The sequence below is a fragment of the Euwallacea fornicatus genome, chromosome 3 (genome assembly GCF_040115645.1).
Source record: "Euwallacea fornicatus isolate EFF26 chromosome 3, ASM4011564v1, whole genome shotgun sequence".
Taxonomy (NCBI): Eukaryota; Metazoa; Arthropoda; class Insecta; order Coleoptera; family Curculionidae; genus Euwallacea; species Euwallacea fornicatus.
In genome coordinates, this window is record NC_089543.1 from 4,199,596 (window position 1) to 4,214,534 (window position 14,939).

The following is a 14,939-nucleotide window of genomic DNA, read 5'->3' on the forward strand; positions in this document are numbered from 1 at the left end:
AGATAATCTACCGTCACTTGTTTCCGAGTTAAGTATGATTAATTAATAAAATCTTATAGAGGCCATTTTGTTTTTCATCATTAACATCGAACTTGTTATTACTGATAGTAATTCTCCAGTAATAATTTGTAAGTTTTGCGACCTCTACTAATAATTAATTATACAAACATTCGAATGATATTTCTCAAACGTGTTGTGCGAGCTTGAGTCTACATGCACTTACCAAGCTTGACTCCCCACTTGCACTCAGTGTAATCCGAGCTACTCTTCTATACATCATTTTTCAACTTCATTCATTTTCAAGATGTCAGATGACAGTGGTAAACAGCGTTTTGTTTTGTTTGGTGTTCTTTTAGTTTTATAAAATCAAAAATTTCATTACTTTAAAGGATTTTCAAATATATTTACAAAAGAAATCGAAGAAATTTAAGGACTAAGCGACCTTCAATACAAGAGAACAGTACCGCTTAAAGGTTTTACTTTTTTGCGCTTAGGTGAGTTCTCTCAATAGCAATTGCCCACTGTTTGAACAAAGTTTAGCACAATAATTGAAGTATTATTGGTTCTCGCTTATATTGCTGTTTAGCTAGGTTGAAACTTATTAATCTCACCTCATCGCTATAAATTACAAAATTTAAGTTAATTTTGCCATTTAGTATGTAGAAGTTCTAGAAAAATCAACCATTAACCAAATGCTCGAGGTGCACATACAGACCTATTGACAGAAGGAAAATTTTATTAAATACGGAAATATTTGAGAGTGTTAAAAAAACAATTAAAGATTTTAATCATAGTCATAATTCACTCAATATATTCAACCTGCAATAGCAATTAATTTATATAAAAAAATGTTGCAGCTTCACCTTAGAGTTGTGATGCCAAAACTTTAACATCATGGAGCCAAGTGGTGATTCAACATACCAAGATGAAGCTCCTAGCTGCAGCAAAGGAGCTGACTCTCCAACTAAAGACAAGCTGTTTGACCCATCCATTGATATGCTGATTAATGATTTTGACGATGAAAGGACACTAGAGGAAGAAGAGGCTCTAGCTGCAGGCGAATCTGTGGAGGATCCCTCTACTGAACTGTCAAATTTAGAAAGGGTACAGTAGACCCCTTTTCTCATAGTACAATAGGTCAGTTGTTGTTTGTTTAGGAGGGCAACATGCCTTTGGAGGAGCTCTTAGCTCTGTATGGGTACAATAAGACCAAAAGTAAGGAGAGTGCTTCAGAATCTGAAGAAGAGGAAGATAAGGAAGTACCAATGGAAGAGGAAGAAATATGTGAAACTGTTGTTGAACAGGAAAATTGTTCCAATCCTCCCAGGCAGTCTAAATTGACCCTTCTTTATGAACCTATGTCTGAAGATGTGGACAATTCAAAGAATTTAGCTTGTAAGTGATTTTTAAATTTTTTATATAACTTAACATCATAAACCATATAATTTTTGAAAAAGTATTTAACTAGATAAAGGGTACATATTTCATCAATGATGGTTTCTTTTTACAGCCGTTTCAAAAATCAGTGAAGATGAAGAAGAAGAGCTCGATTCCAATGCTGATGAAGATGATTATCAAAAATTCCCTTCAGGAATACATGTAAGTATTAATATTCTTAAATTGAATTACCATGGTAACTGATAATTCTGTAACATTCTACTATAAGTCTAACTATTAAGTGTATTAAGTAATCTCACATAAAAGTCTTGTTTAATATGTTTAGAATATCATGGTAGGCAGTGACTACCAAGCTCAAGTACCCGAAGGCCTAACAAATTATGATCAAGATCCAGCTAATGACAAAGAAGATCAGCTTCTTTGGAGTCCTCAAGAAATATATCCTACAAAGGTGGAAGAGTACCTTCGAAAAGTTCAAGAGTTATTAAAACCACCTACCATTCCAAATGGAAATGTGCTCAGAGACGACGAAGAGGCACTATATATTTTAAAAGAGAGTGGTAAGTGTAACACTCCCGATTCCTAATCAGAAATCAAAATGCATCAATCATCAGAACAAGTTTCTTATGAAAATTGTACATGTTTTATTGTTTTTGCTAATTGCGTTGTGCGACTCACTGTATACTTTTACCTTGTATGGTAAAAATATCTTTCATCATCTGAACTGAGAAAATATTCTATATTTCTAAGGATACAATGGTGATGAAGCTTTACGTAAGCTTGAAATTAAAGAGCCCTCTGAACCTGCAGTCTGCAATGGACATGATGCAAAATGGTCTGAAGAAGAATGTCGAAATTTTGAATCTGGGGTAAGAGCCTTTGGGAAGGATTTCTTGCAGATTCAGCAGAATAAGGTAAATGACTAACACTCAGTGCTTTGTGAGTTTAAATCAGTATTTTCTCTTGGAATTTTAAATTGTGAATACACTTTTTATAGCTTTTTTTCTCTGTGCTTCATAATACTTTGTCATATGGAAAGTCTTCCATTCAAAGATACCATAGGGTCTCGTATTGGGACAGAAAACAAAATTTCAAGAGAAAAAAGCCATTAACTTGTTCTCGTCTTTTTTATGAAACTTTGTATTTTAAATAATAATTTTCACATATATTTGTACCATCTGGTAAATCGATCAAAAAGAGAATTTTTAAAAGTAGAATGTCATAGTCTGTGTTAGTTATTAAAAGACAGTATTGTGTTTAGTTTGTCTGAAATATATTTATTTTGTTCAAGGTTTGTGCAGTTTGATTGTAGTATGTTTGTGCAACTAACAGTTTTTTTGGCCTTAAAAGGAACATTAAATAATCATACATTGCTTTAAATATGGTGTACTTACAGGAAATTTTTATTGAAGCTGGGATCATCTCATTTTTGTTGGGATTAATTTTAGTCTATTTATTTAAGTTAAAAATAACGTTAAAGCACAGCAAAATCAGGGTTGTAATATTTGAATGTGTATGATGAACTATAATTATATAATAAAATTAAAGTTTATCAACGCGGAAAGTTGAATTAAAGTGAGATGCTGAAAACAAAGGTAAGGTATTTTTAGTGTATTATTTTGTGACTTTTGAAACGTAAAAACGTTAGTAAATCAATTTGTAAATTGCTTGTACTTTTAAGCCATTTCTGTACTTTAAGTTTTTAAGTTAAAATTTTAATATCTCAGATTCAAACTTTTTATCATGCCCATCTTTTGTATCATCTATTTAACTCGCGATAAATTATGCTCGTTCATCAATTGTATTATAATATACTAACAAATTTTCAGTTCATCCCATCAAGTGCTCCTTGTAGGTTTCAATATAGTTCTTAATATACCCAATTTCTATTTACTTTAAAGGTTCCCACAAAATCTGTTGGAGAAATCGTCCAATTTTATTACCTGTGGAAGAAAACTGAGCGCCACGACGTATTTGCCAACAGATGTAGGCTAGAAAAAAAGAAATATTCATTCAACCCGGGTGTAGTAGACTTTTTGGATCGATTTCTAGAGGATCAAGACGTGGACTTCAAAAGCCCATCAGCAGCCACTGGAACTCCTTTGGATGGCACTTGATTTGACTGTGATACCTTAAAACACTAATTTATTTGCCTTCTCTACAATAGGTTTTAGATGTTAAGTCCCACAAGAAAGTAATTTTGTTTTATATTTTTTTAATCAAATTGGGTATTTAATGATAGGTACTGCAAATATGTACGTTAAACCTGCATTGTTCCTATTACATTGGATGAAACTATTGTATATTCAACTCTTGTTTCCAATTTAAATAGGTTTATATGGTAATTGTTGGTTATAATACTAAATTTTGAAATGTTTTCCTTTTTGTTTGTTTTTTTTATTACAAATATTCTATACATATGATGTTAATGACAAATATTCATTACTGCTAACAAGATCTTTAATATAACATATACAGGGTGGATAAATTGCCATAGTTCATCAATAAATAAAACACAAAGTTCTAGATACCTTCAATAAACAAAATATTTAATAAATTTTTAACAAATACAACAGTAATTCAATAAAAATAAAAATTACCACATTTGAATAACAATACATTAAATATTGATTTAGGCCACTAAAATATTAGATATCAAATCAAAATCTGTAACAAACCATTTGGCCTTAGTTTTAACAGCATCCCGAACAACATTACCCCCATAACCAATGAAGATATCTGCTGGAGGTGAAGCCTCTAAGTCTGTGACACCATCCCCAATTAATATCACATTCTTATAACCATTAGTCTGCTTTAGATGTTCAATTACCAGTCCCTTGCCCCCTGATTGTGATGTGGGCTGATTTTCATCAAAACCAGCATATTCTCCAGTGAAATAGAACTTCAAACGATTGGCAAAAATATGATTGTGCAATATTTTCAACTGATCAGCTATCGGGGTGATTATACACCTAAAGCCTCCTGAAATTAGGTAAACTGGAACTTTTCTTTTTTGTAGCACATTCACTAAAGTTTCGACTCCAGGAGTTAAAGTGGGTGGGTTCGTTTGAATGAAATCCTGTACTTGCCCAATAGTGGGTTGAATGATATTCAGCCTTCGTGTCAGTGCCTCCTGGAACATCATGGACCCGCTCATTGCTTCAGTAGTCAATTTGAACACTTCCGAACCTTTTCCACAAAAGTTGGCCAACTCATCAATGCTTTCTTCTTGGATAACCGTGGAATCCACATCAAAACAAACACAGTCCGCCCGTTTAACGATTGCAAACACTTCTTCACCCATGCTTACAGAACAGACGCGTGTATAATACTGTGACTGATTCACACGTGCTGACTTCGCGGTGTTGCCAGATGGATCAAGTACAAATCTCCAGTGGCGCAAAAATTCCCAAGTTCGGTTTTTCCCTTAATACTACTTGGTGGCTATAGGCGTTTTCTTTTAAACATACCGTTCTGAAGTTGGGTTTTACAAATATCAAATAAAATTCGGCCAATAAATTTCTAGACTTTGAAATATCTTTGTTAAATGTTGCCGAAAGTTTATTATTAAGGCTGTTAAACTTGCTAAAATGGTAATCTTGAGCTTGGGAAATACTTTTTTATGTACGCCATTGGCGGTAAGATCTTAATGAGACTGACGAACCCCTTGACTACCATTCGCTCCCTTCCCTCCGCCACACCTTGACTTCAAGGGAAGAGAGATGCCTAGGAAATCTTCAAAAACAAACAAAACTCATAAGTAAATAAGCTCATTTCTCTTCTCTCTCAATTCAATTTAAGAGAAGATCTACTCTGAAATACAAGGACGCTCCTTTCTGGGACGTGCTGATGTCGGTGCGGGCGCATACCTCAATGATCAGTAGTTAATCGGGGCCATCTCTTCTTTTTATCCTTTATTGCTATAGACATGGCTTAAAATGAAAGTTCGTGGACTAGGAAAGGGAATTGACTGAGGTCAGTCCAGGAGTCAACCTCTAAAGTACTTTAAGGACCTCTACAGTGAGTCCAATGGTTGGATGAACAACTTATTTTAATTATGTCTATTACTTTAATATTGGTAAAACTTCGATCCTCTTCCGACCGAAGTCCTAACAGTAAAGCTCAATAGCCCCTTATTTGGAGAATGACTTCGATTCTCTTAGCAATAAAATTTATCTAGACAAAGTTTTTTCGCAACCGAAGGTCTTATCAATGGAGAATTTTAGAGACTTTGGAATAAACTCTCCAATTAAATAAAAAATATTTTATATTTAATAAAAGGTTATTTTTAATAATAAACAGCAGTCTTAAAATGTGATCAAAGGCTTTGCCCTCAGACTTATGAAGTAATGGTATCAAGAATCCAGTTCATATAATACGGCACTGAAGTATACACTCCAGGAAACTGCTCGCTGGCACAAAAACGTGGACCAAAAGAAACAATTCCCTATGAAGTGGAGAAATTAATTGACACGAAATTTTTTGAAATAATAAAATATTTACCTGTTGAACATAGATAGCCTCGTAATAGTCATTGACAGTTGGTACCACCATCGGCCCACCACTATCACCTCTGCATGAATCTTTGCCTTGCAGTCCACCCATGCACACATGGTTTTTAGTCAGTTTAACACCTTGGAAGTTTAAATAATTTTGTGCGCAGGTCTTCCAGTCGGCCATTGGCAGTCTCACTTTCTGAAGAATGTTCGCTGTGGCCCCTGAAGTTTACGCTCTGTTAGAACAATTTTTTTGAATCTCTACGTCCTTACCTGTAGTTGTATTTGTGACACCCCATCCAGTAATAAACCCTGCAGTATACTTTCTAGTCCTTTCGTTTCCCAACGGGAGACACACTGGAAATACGTTGGCTAAAAAACATACATTTATACTATGGAATATTTTTTGGAGTATGGGAATTTACCAGCATTGAGATTTATCGTGGAGACTCTTACCAAGCCAATATCATTACTCAAGCTCGTTTTCCCATATTGAGGATGAACCACTACCTCCTCAACCATTAAATCCTGAACTGGAGGGTTGCATTTCTGGGTCTTATTCACCACTTCGCAGTCGATGTCGCTAAGCAGATTGTGTTCCCCCACCCTCACCGAAACCCTAAGGGTTAAAAATTATATCAGAAGAGCAAAATGGAAGTTGAAACGTGGCTTACAGGAACTTGTCCTTTAATTCTGCGATGCAGTGAGCAGCAGTGAGAATGTAGTTCTTATTGATGACCGTTCCGCCACATAGAAACTTTAATTTATTGTCTGAAACGCGCATTAATCAATCGATTCTGGTTTATTTAGGTTTTCACAATGATTACTTGATGAATATCGTAGAAGAGCCATCCAAGGAAACTCATTCAAAAATGCATTTTCACCATTAGTGATCCTGTTATTGGAGTCTATAAATCCGCAATTTGTGGGAAGTAAACCGAGATTTCTATGGGAAGAAACGTCCGGTGGTTCGTTTGAGGATTCTGTGTTATTAAATTGTAGCTCTGTCGGGTCTAATGGGCAGCAGACCTAGTATGAAGTACACAGAGGTTATTTTTCTGTTTCTTTAGGTCGTGTTGTATTGTATTTTTTTAGGTCATCAATCGACAAACAACTGTAGATATGTATGTTGAATGTTGCTGAATATTATTGTTAAAATTTAGCTATAACGGTGTTTATTTGTACTTGACCCCCAGTAACATTCTGTCCTCACCATGAGGTCACTAAGAATTGGTCAAAATTTTCTTTAATGGGAGAAAATGAAATGGCATAAAAAACTTTTTTAATGTCAAGCTAATACTTCACACTTTTGAGGGTTAATTTTGAAGTGACTTAAATTTCACGCTATTAAACGATTTTCTTTCGAAGCGCTATATCTCTGAAACCTGTAAAGATAGATGTAGAGATGTATTGTATACCTGAAATTGTACTCATGATGTATGTTGTCTAGAAATAAAAAATATACAAGATGTAGCGTTAAAAAAATTCAATTTTTGAGGGCAGAACCATAAAGTGATTAAAATTGCGATTTATTAAATGACCTTCTTTTTTGAAGCCATGTATCTCTGAAACCTCTAAACATTTTTATGGAAATCTTTATAGTCGAAATTATCCGACGTATACTGTTTAGAAGTCTAAAACTATGTAGTGTGTTGAATTTGATAAACTCGTAATGTTATGAAATACTTGATAACTGATACTGCTTGTTACTTACTTTTACGTGGTTTTCAACAACACCGCAAGTATAAGCCTGTATACTTTTTGAAACGACCTGAGATATGGGCATTTTGAGCGTCTTGAGGAAGTTCAACATGGAGTGGCATTCTGATATTGGTAAGCAATTTCCAACGCCTCTGTTGGGAGTCCTGCAGCCATTGTCATCAAATACTAACTCTAAAATCATTCAATTCTCTAAAATATGTTTTTTTATTCGATTTGTACCTCGTCTTATCTGACTCGATTTCAATCCTTCCTTTTTAAATTTGTGCGATAAAACGAAAATCCAGTGACTTAACTTCAGCTTGAAGTACGGTTATGAATTATTTTCAATTTCAATATTTCAAATTGCCATGTTACAAATCCCAGCTTCTTTTTGTTCACATAAGGAATACGTAATTTCTCATAGCTTTAAATTTTTGTATTTTGCAATGAAAATTCAAAAATTTTAATTATCCATAACTCGATATTGTCAAGTCCAGAAATTCAAAATTTACAGTTCAATACTATAGACTGTTAAAAATTATGAATGAAACTGATGATTGTTCTAAGAGTAATTTTTGAATCAAGACACTTAATCGAATATTTGTAATTTATGCTTGATGACCAACAATTTTGAGACGAATATAAATTTCGATGTTGTTGTATGACCTCATGTATCATAGATAGCCTAAATTTTACGTAACATAACAAACCAGTCAATGCTATCATAAAATTCCGGGAAATCTGCACCAAGAACACAACTTTGTGTTATAAAATTTGAATTTATACTGTTTGTCTGTTATTCTATTGGCTTTAGTAGAAAGGTCAAATGATGTGAAAGAACAACTAAAATATTACCATAAGGATTCATTTATGTTTTTTATATATGAAACAGTTTAGAAGCCATGTTGAGACCTTGTTTAATGAACCAATAAGCAAATCAATATTTTCATTTTTCCGGCTGAAGTACCCATCAAATTTCAATCGCTAAAATCTCTAAGCCTTTATAATATAAGCTGTTCAATGTATTGGTTTTACATCGGCGTGATATACATTGAAGAGCTGTCTTCATTACCTTCCATTGAAGAAAAGCAAATACTTACGTGGAAAAACTGTCGGAAAACCAAATAACCCGCCATAACAAACAATAGACAACAATATAGCCTTTGAAACCTGCATTGCTTCGCGCGCAAAGTGGTACTAATGGTGCTGCAGAAGAACTGATCACCGACTAGTTTAGTGATGCAAACAACACAAAGAGGATTTGGACTTGACTGACAGGTTATTTTAATAGACTGCAAAACTCATATACAGTGGCACAAAAAAGTCTCCGTACGGTTAGTTATCACACAAACTTATGGAGTTTTAGAGGCAACACAAATAGTTTATCAACAAAATATATAACAATCTACAACAAGGAACATTCCTTAGTCCATTAACAATGATAATCAAGAAGTTAGTCAAAGAAATTCCAATTTTAGACGAACTTTTCTTAATATTGGACATATTCTTGCACAAAAAAGTCTCCGTACGATTTCATATGACTAAACTAATATTAACTAAATTTAATTGAATTATTGGAACAATAAATGTTTAATATTTTGTGGGGTTTCCTTTAGACTTTAACACTGCATGTAATCGTCGATTCATAGAATTAACTAAATTTGATGTTACATTAGGCGGTATTTTGGACCATTCTTTTAATAATGCTTCTTTTAACTCATTTTTATTAGTAATTGTATATGATCTTATTTTTTGCTCCAAGTGTTCCCACAGATGCTCAATCGGATTTAGATCAGGCGATTGGGGTGGGTGATTTAGAATACTCTTAACGTTATATAACAGCCATTCTTTTGCTAGACGCGAGGTATGTTTTGGATCATTGTCTTGCATAAAAATAAAAGATCTACTAAGGCCCAACTTTTCCGCACTAGCTTTAAGATTTGTTTTTAAAATGTTCACATACGCTTTACTGTCCATTATTTCGTCAACAAAACACAGATTGCCTATTCCTGCTGCCGCCATGCAACCCCAAACCATAACGCTTCCGCCTCCATGTTTGACCGTTGCAGATAAATTTTTAATTTCAAACTCAGTATTCGGTTTTCTCCACACTTTTCCTTTGCCATTCAATCCATGAATGTTAAATTTGCTCTCGTCGCTAAAAATTATGTTGTTCCAGAAGTCCTGGTCCTTATTTAAATGCTCTTTAGTATATTTCAACCGTTTTAGCCTGTTCGCTTTCGAAATAAAGGGCTTTTTGCGGATGGATCTGGCTTTATAACCGTTGCATCTTAGAACATTTCGAACCGTTTCGTCACTACAATTTAGGTTTAAGTCTTTTTTTAAATTTTTATTGATTTGCGTGGCGGTTACTTTTGGATTTTTCTTAATGTGACGCACAATATATCGTTCCTCTTGCGCTTTCAGAGTCTTTGGGCGTCCAGTTCTTGGTCTTGTTTTTACCATACCATGTTTTCCATAGCGCTCAATTGTATATTGTACCGTTGACTTAGATCTCTTTACCATGTTTGCTACTTTAGCCATTGAATGGCCCTCACAATACAATTTAATGATTAACTGCCTCAAATCGGCATCAATTTCACGATTTTTTGAATTCATGATGTACTCTTTGAGATGTTTTTAGTAACTGATACATATTATTGCGAAGCTAACCACATAGGAATTTTTATTTATCGGCGTTCCTTAGCAACAAAAAAGTTTATTGCGTACATCTTTGAATCGTACGGAGACTTTTTTGTGCAAGAATATGTCCAATATTAAGAAAAGTTCGTCTAAAATTGGAATTTCTTTGACTAACTTCTTGATTATCATTGTTAATGGACTAAGGAATGTTCCTTGTTGTAGATTGTTATATATTTTGTTGATAAACTATTTGTGTTGCCTCTAAAACTCCATAAGTTTGTGTGATAACTAACCGTACGGAGACTTTTTTGTGCCACTGTATGCTTTAAGTCTATTTGTGTCTGCAGAAACGTTGATACCACTGAGGCTTATGAATCATTTATTTAAACTTAACCTAAGCATCATTGATAAAATTTGTAAAAAGCATTTGCTTTTAGAGAGAAATAGTTTCAAAACTTGCTACAATGCAAACGGGACAAATATGTGGTTCAAATCGAAGAAAGTCTTAGCTGTATATTCTGTAAACTATTCTATTGAAGGGGATGAAATCAGTAAATTAACGCTTGTAGGGTATTATTTCAGATTGAGAAGATGGAGCTATTTAGGAAATTGTGTAGAAGTGAAAAATAAAACTATTTAAAAATAAGAAAGCAACTATATTCGCAAAACACCAGCATCTAAATAGGGATTATTACCATTATCAATAACTTAAAGCTTAAAATTCTGGACAACTTCTCAAAATATGGATACGCACTTTAGGTACCAATATTTAAATTCCCTAAGTTCTGGATAACTATAACCTGAATTGACAAAGAACAATGGCGAGTGCTTCACTATTTTTTATCACGTAACTTTGACTACTTCATATTTAAAGGCAATTTTTTCTCCTCCAAGTAACACAGGACACCTATTTTTATCTTGCATTGCTGCAACGAACAAAGCAAAATTCATTATACCAGAATAACTTTCTTTGTACCATATTTATATGCGTATTCCGTTCCTAATAAATTGCATTTTACGGCCCAATATTGTCCAGAATCCACAACAAATAGCTCTTCACCCTAGTGTAAACACCAGGTTTGCCCTCGCTCCCACACTTTCTCGGCCCGTAAGACACTATCCCGTATTGAATATACCTGGGACTACCTTCAATTAGCCCTGTATACATCAGGGGTCCACCACTATCTCCCGCGCACGAGTCACGTCCTTTATATCCGCCTGCGCAAATCTGGTCCGAAGTTACTGGCAAGTAACGCTGGTAGATCTCACTACAGGTTCTCTCTGGCAAAACTGGAATTGAGGCTTTGAGCAGTACTGAGCTAAAGAGATCTAAAGAAAATAGAATTCTTGGGAGAACTTGGCAGATGAAATGTTAATTACCCTCTTCAGTGGTGCCCCATCCAGCAACAATTGCAAATTTCCCTGTTAAATCATCATTGATTTCAGCCACTGGAAGACATATTGGTTGGACGTTGGCTAAAGAGGAAAAATGGTTGGAATAAACTTTGTAACTTGGCAACTAAGCTTTTAGCGTAAGATAGAAGTTCGCGTAGTTTTTGTAGTCATTTTTGACTTACACTGTTGAACGTCCGCCACTCCGGCTATCTTCAGTAATGCTATGTCATTCTCATGGGTCCTCGGATTGTATTTCGGATGTACTGCAATGCGCTCTATATAGAAATCCTGAACTGGAGGGGAGCAATAGGTACCATCGCAGTCTACGTTGGTAGTTGAGAGGTCGTACTCGCCAAGACGTACTCCTAATCTAAAAAATAAGTATATTGAAAAATTTAGTTAAGACTGGTGATGTACTCACAGAGATGTGTTCAAAATACAATGTGCAGCTGTCAGGATAAAGCTTTCTTGGATTAGGGTACCTCCGCATCTGTACTCTATGCCAGTATCTACTTATAAAAAATGTTATTAGGTACCAGGAATATTTTGAGTGATGGTACCTGAAGAATTATAGGCAATAAGAGCCATCCATGGAAACTCTTCCAAACCAGTTTTCTTGCCAACAGTAATTCTATTTCCAAGGGTAATTATAGACCCACATCGTTCCATCGGAAGACGTTTGAAGTTAGGGTGCTCTTCCAGGTGGTTTACCGAATAAATATTTTCCAGGAAATTCGGAATAGATCCAGGAAGTTCGGATTTGTTTGTTACGGAGAGAACTGGTCTTTGAGAGGTGGTTGTCGTGGTAAAACTTGATTCTAAGTCTCTTTACAAAAAAACTCTAATTCAGTGAATACTCAATGGTACCATCATGGTACCTACACGAAACAACAGACTTTGGGTATACCATTCTCCAGGCCTCCGCATTGGTGCTTGACCATGATTCGAACTATGCTCTTGGGCCTTGGGATTGGAGTCTCGTCCAAGAGTTTTACGAAAAATGGACATTGCTTAATGTTGATGCAAGTGTTCCCTAGTGGAGGACGGCAAATTCTGGCTAAAAGATATTTTTTATCATTCAAGAATACGAGAAAGAATTAAAAAAAAATTGTCAAAGTTTGGCAACATCGCAGTATTATTAGGCAATGTATGAACAGAACTTACTTCTGATGAAATTGGGAATAATAGAAAAGTCACTTGTAACAACAGTAACTGCACTCACAACCACCATGAACACACATAAACACTTAATCGTCGTCATATTTTTTAGTGTTCGCTAATATTAACACCTTGAACACTAAGAAAAAGTGTCAGTTTTAACCATATTTCAACGCGAAATACTCTTACATTAGTACCATGCAAGTCTTACAATGCTTTCAGAGAGCTCTGATAAGGCACCTGGTGCCTGTTAATAATTGAACTTAATGGGCATTTACGACTTATATCCGAAGGTATCAACTAAAGGTACTGGTCCGTTAAAATTTGCACGGAACTGTCGAGAGATCAAAGATTGATACATTACGTTCATGTTGATTGAAATATGTTTGTGGTACTTTTTAAGGTACTCACAGATAGTAATGCTAATGCCAGTGGTAATGAATATATTCATTAAATCATAATTATAAGGATGCTCAAGTATCGCATGAAAATGAGGATAGCCTGATTCTTTGCTGACCAATATATTAAGCTCAAAAGTGTAGATTGTAACACCTATTTTTTTATTATCTATATATAGGGTGTTACTACCATCGTGGAGATATCGTAGATAGCAATAGCACTCAGGAATATAATAAAAAATACTAAAAAAGGCCATGGTCAAAAACGCATTATTTTCCATGTAATGAAAAGGAATTTCCACATTTTCTCTCTTATTAGCCATGGCATCGTAAATTATAGATTGTAATATATAGACTGAATTTTCTTATTTTTATAAACATATATTTTTGCGAGTAATACAGAAATGGTGAAAAATACGAAAATTCCGCAAAAAAACAAAAAGCTGAGAGCAGTGAAAGAATAATTTATATTTGGTTTTAGAATTTATACAGAATATTACAAAAAAAGATAAAAAGCACAAAATATACATCACCGAAAAAACATAACATCCTGTATATGGCTGTTGACAATTTTGGCATATTATTGTAAAAGGCTTTAAACAACGTTAGTGTAAAATTTAACTCAGCGCATACGTAACAAAAACGCAAAAAATGTTAATATTTGCTACCGTGTATATATTGAAAATGGTGCGTTTTTGACCATTGGTCTATTAAAATTTATTTATAATTTTGCACTGTACTAGGGTCCCCTGAAATATCTCCATGATAATAAATTACACCTATATATCTATTGTTCTTTGTGCTCTATCTTGCAAAACCAATAAGAATATATTCCCCCTGTACACGAGATTTTTCAAAGTCTGCAAGGTCTTAGGTTAATTTGGAGGTTTCATCTCAATTCTAAAAATTTTAATAAATCGGAGCTGTACGGTAATTTAGTAAAAACCTTTAAGTTTAAAAAAATATATGTATAGACAATGATAAATTTCACTTATAATAACTGGAACTTATAAATCCTTGAACCCATATAATTTGTTATGTACCAGTACGAGGGAAGCCGTACCATCAAGTTAAAAGTTAAGCAATGTGGACATTACTTTCGCTGAGAACGACGTAACTAAAAATAGATACTTATTGTGTGTAACAAGGCTATAACAGCATTTTGTGCAGATATTTTCGGAAGCGATAGTACTCTGCAAAAATAAATTTAAAAAAGCTAATTGCCGCATTGTCAAAAACGCGCTATTTTATATATAAAGTTTCACATTTTGTTTTCTTATTTTCATTGGATGCAACGTGCGTGCAGTGCAAATAGCCGCAAAAAAATGAGAACAAATTAAGACCTATTATGATTTTGTATCCTATATGTATTTTGTATGTATTACACTCCCGCATTTAATGAATTGGAGCACCCGAAAGACCGGTTTCACGTCTATTAACCATCATCAGTTATGTCGATCTCAAGTCACCTAAATGCAGGCGGAAATTTCATCACGTCGGCAGTAACAAATCACACGTACTATTGATATTACCGGCCGGCAATTGTACCCTCTACATTCTAAATGTGCTTTTTTTAATACATTTTAGTTTTATTTTTGAACGTTATTAAAAACTTCTATTTGTACTCATTGTTGCTGGCGCAAGTTTACTTAAAATGAATGATAGAAAATAATTTTTTGTAAGTTTGACTTAATTTTCCACAGGTATGTACTCACATTATTTATTTTAAACTTTTAAAATGTGGCGGTAA

The 14,939-nt window shown here is 34.3% G+C and overlaps 3 protein-coding genes and 1 pseudogene across 4 annotated transcripts; 1 reads left to right on the top strand and 3 right to left on the bottom strand.

Moving 5' to 3' along the window:
• The first annotated feature begins 301 nt into the window (after positions 1 to 301).
• LOC136350327 (mesoderm induction early response protein 1-like) lies at positions 302 to 3,781 on the top strand. Its single transcript, XM_066301889.1, has 7 exons — positions 302 to 494; positions 858 to 1,104; positions 1,158 to 1,395; positions 1,511 to 1,599; positions 1,724 to 1,958; positions 2,149 to 2,312; positions 3,300 to 3,781. Exons 2-7 carry the CDS (start codon positions 895 to 897, stop codon positions 3,513 to 3,515), a joined length of 1,152 nt encoding a protein of 383 aa, XP_066157986.1. The 5' UTR covers positions 302 to 494; positions 858 to 894; the 3' UTR covers positions 3,516 to 3,781.
• Positions 3,782 to 3,919: 138 nt separating this feature from the next.
• On the bottom strand, positions 3,920 to 4,916 carry LOC136350331 (phosphoserine phosphatase pseudogene; annotated as a pseudogene).
• A 731-nt stretch (positions 4,917 to 5,647) lies between these two features.
• Positions 5,648 to 8,869, bottom strand: LOC136350326 (phenoloxidase-activating factor 3-like). Its single transcript, XM_066301888.1, has 8 exons — positions 8,696 to 8,869; positions 7,609 to 7,787; positions 6,722 to 6,923; positions 6,569 to 6,665; positions 6,320 to 6,513; positions 6,168 to 6,266; positions 5,902 to 6,116; positions 5,648 to 5,845 (listed from the first exon to the last, which is right to left on the bottom strand). The coding sequence occupies exons 1-8, from the start codon at positions 8,769 to 8,771 to the stop codon at positions 5,738 to 5,740; spliced, it is 1,170 nt and encodes a 389-aa protein (XP_066157985.1). The 5' UTR covers positions 8,772 to 8,869; the 3' UTR covers positions 5,648 to 5,737.
• A 2,010-nt stretch (positions 8,870 to 10,879) lies between these two features.
• Positions 10,880 to 13,349, bottom strand: LOC136350325 (venom protease-like). 2 transcript variants are annotated; one of them, XM_066301887.1, is made up of 8 exons: positions 13,156 to 13,349; positions 12,798 to 12,922; positions 12,516 to 12,690; positions 12,194 to 12,459; positions 12,055 to 12,142; positions 11,816 to 12,003; positions 11,619 to 11,714; positions 10,880 to 11,567 (listed from the first exon to the last, which is right to left on the bottom strand). In XM_066301887.1, the coding sequence occupies exons 2-8, from the start codon at positions 12,892 to 12,894 to the stop codon at positions 11,254 to 11,256; spliced, it is 1,224 nt and encodes a 407-aa protein (XP_066157984.1). In that variant the 5' UTR covers positions 12,895 to 12,922; positions 13,156 to 13,349; the 3' UTR covers positions 10,880 to 11,253. The 2 variants fall into 2 exon arrangements, with proteins under 2 accessions (XP_066157984.1, XP_066157983.1); XM_066301886.1 differs by having other exon boundaries at positions 12,798 to 13,349.
• Between the last annotated feature and the right edge of the window lie 1,590 nt (positions 13,350 to 14,939).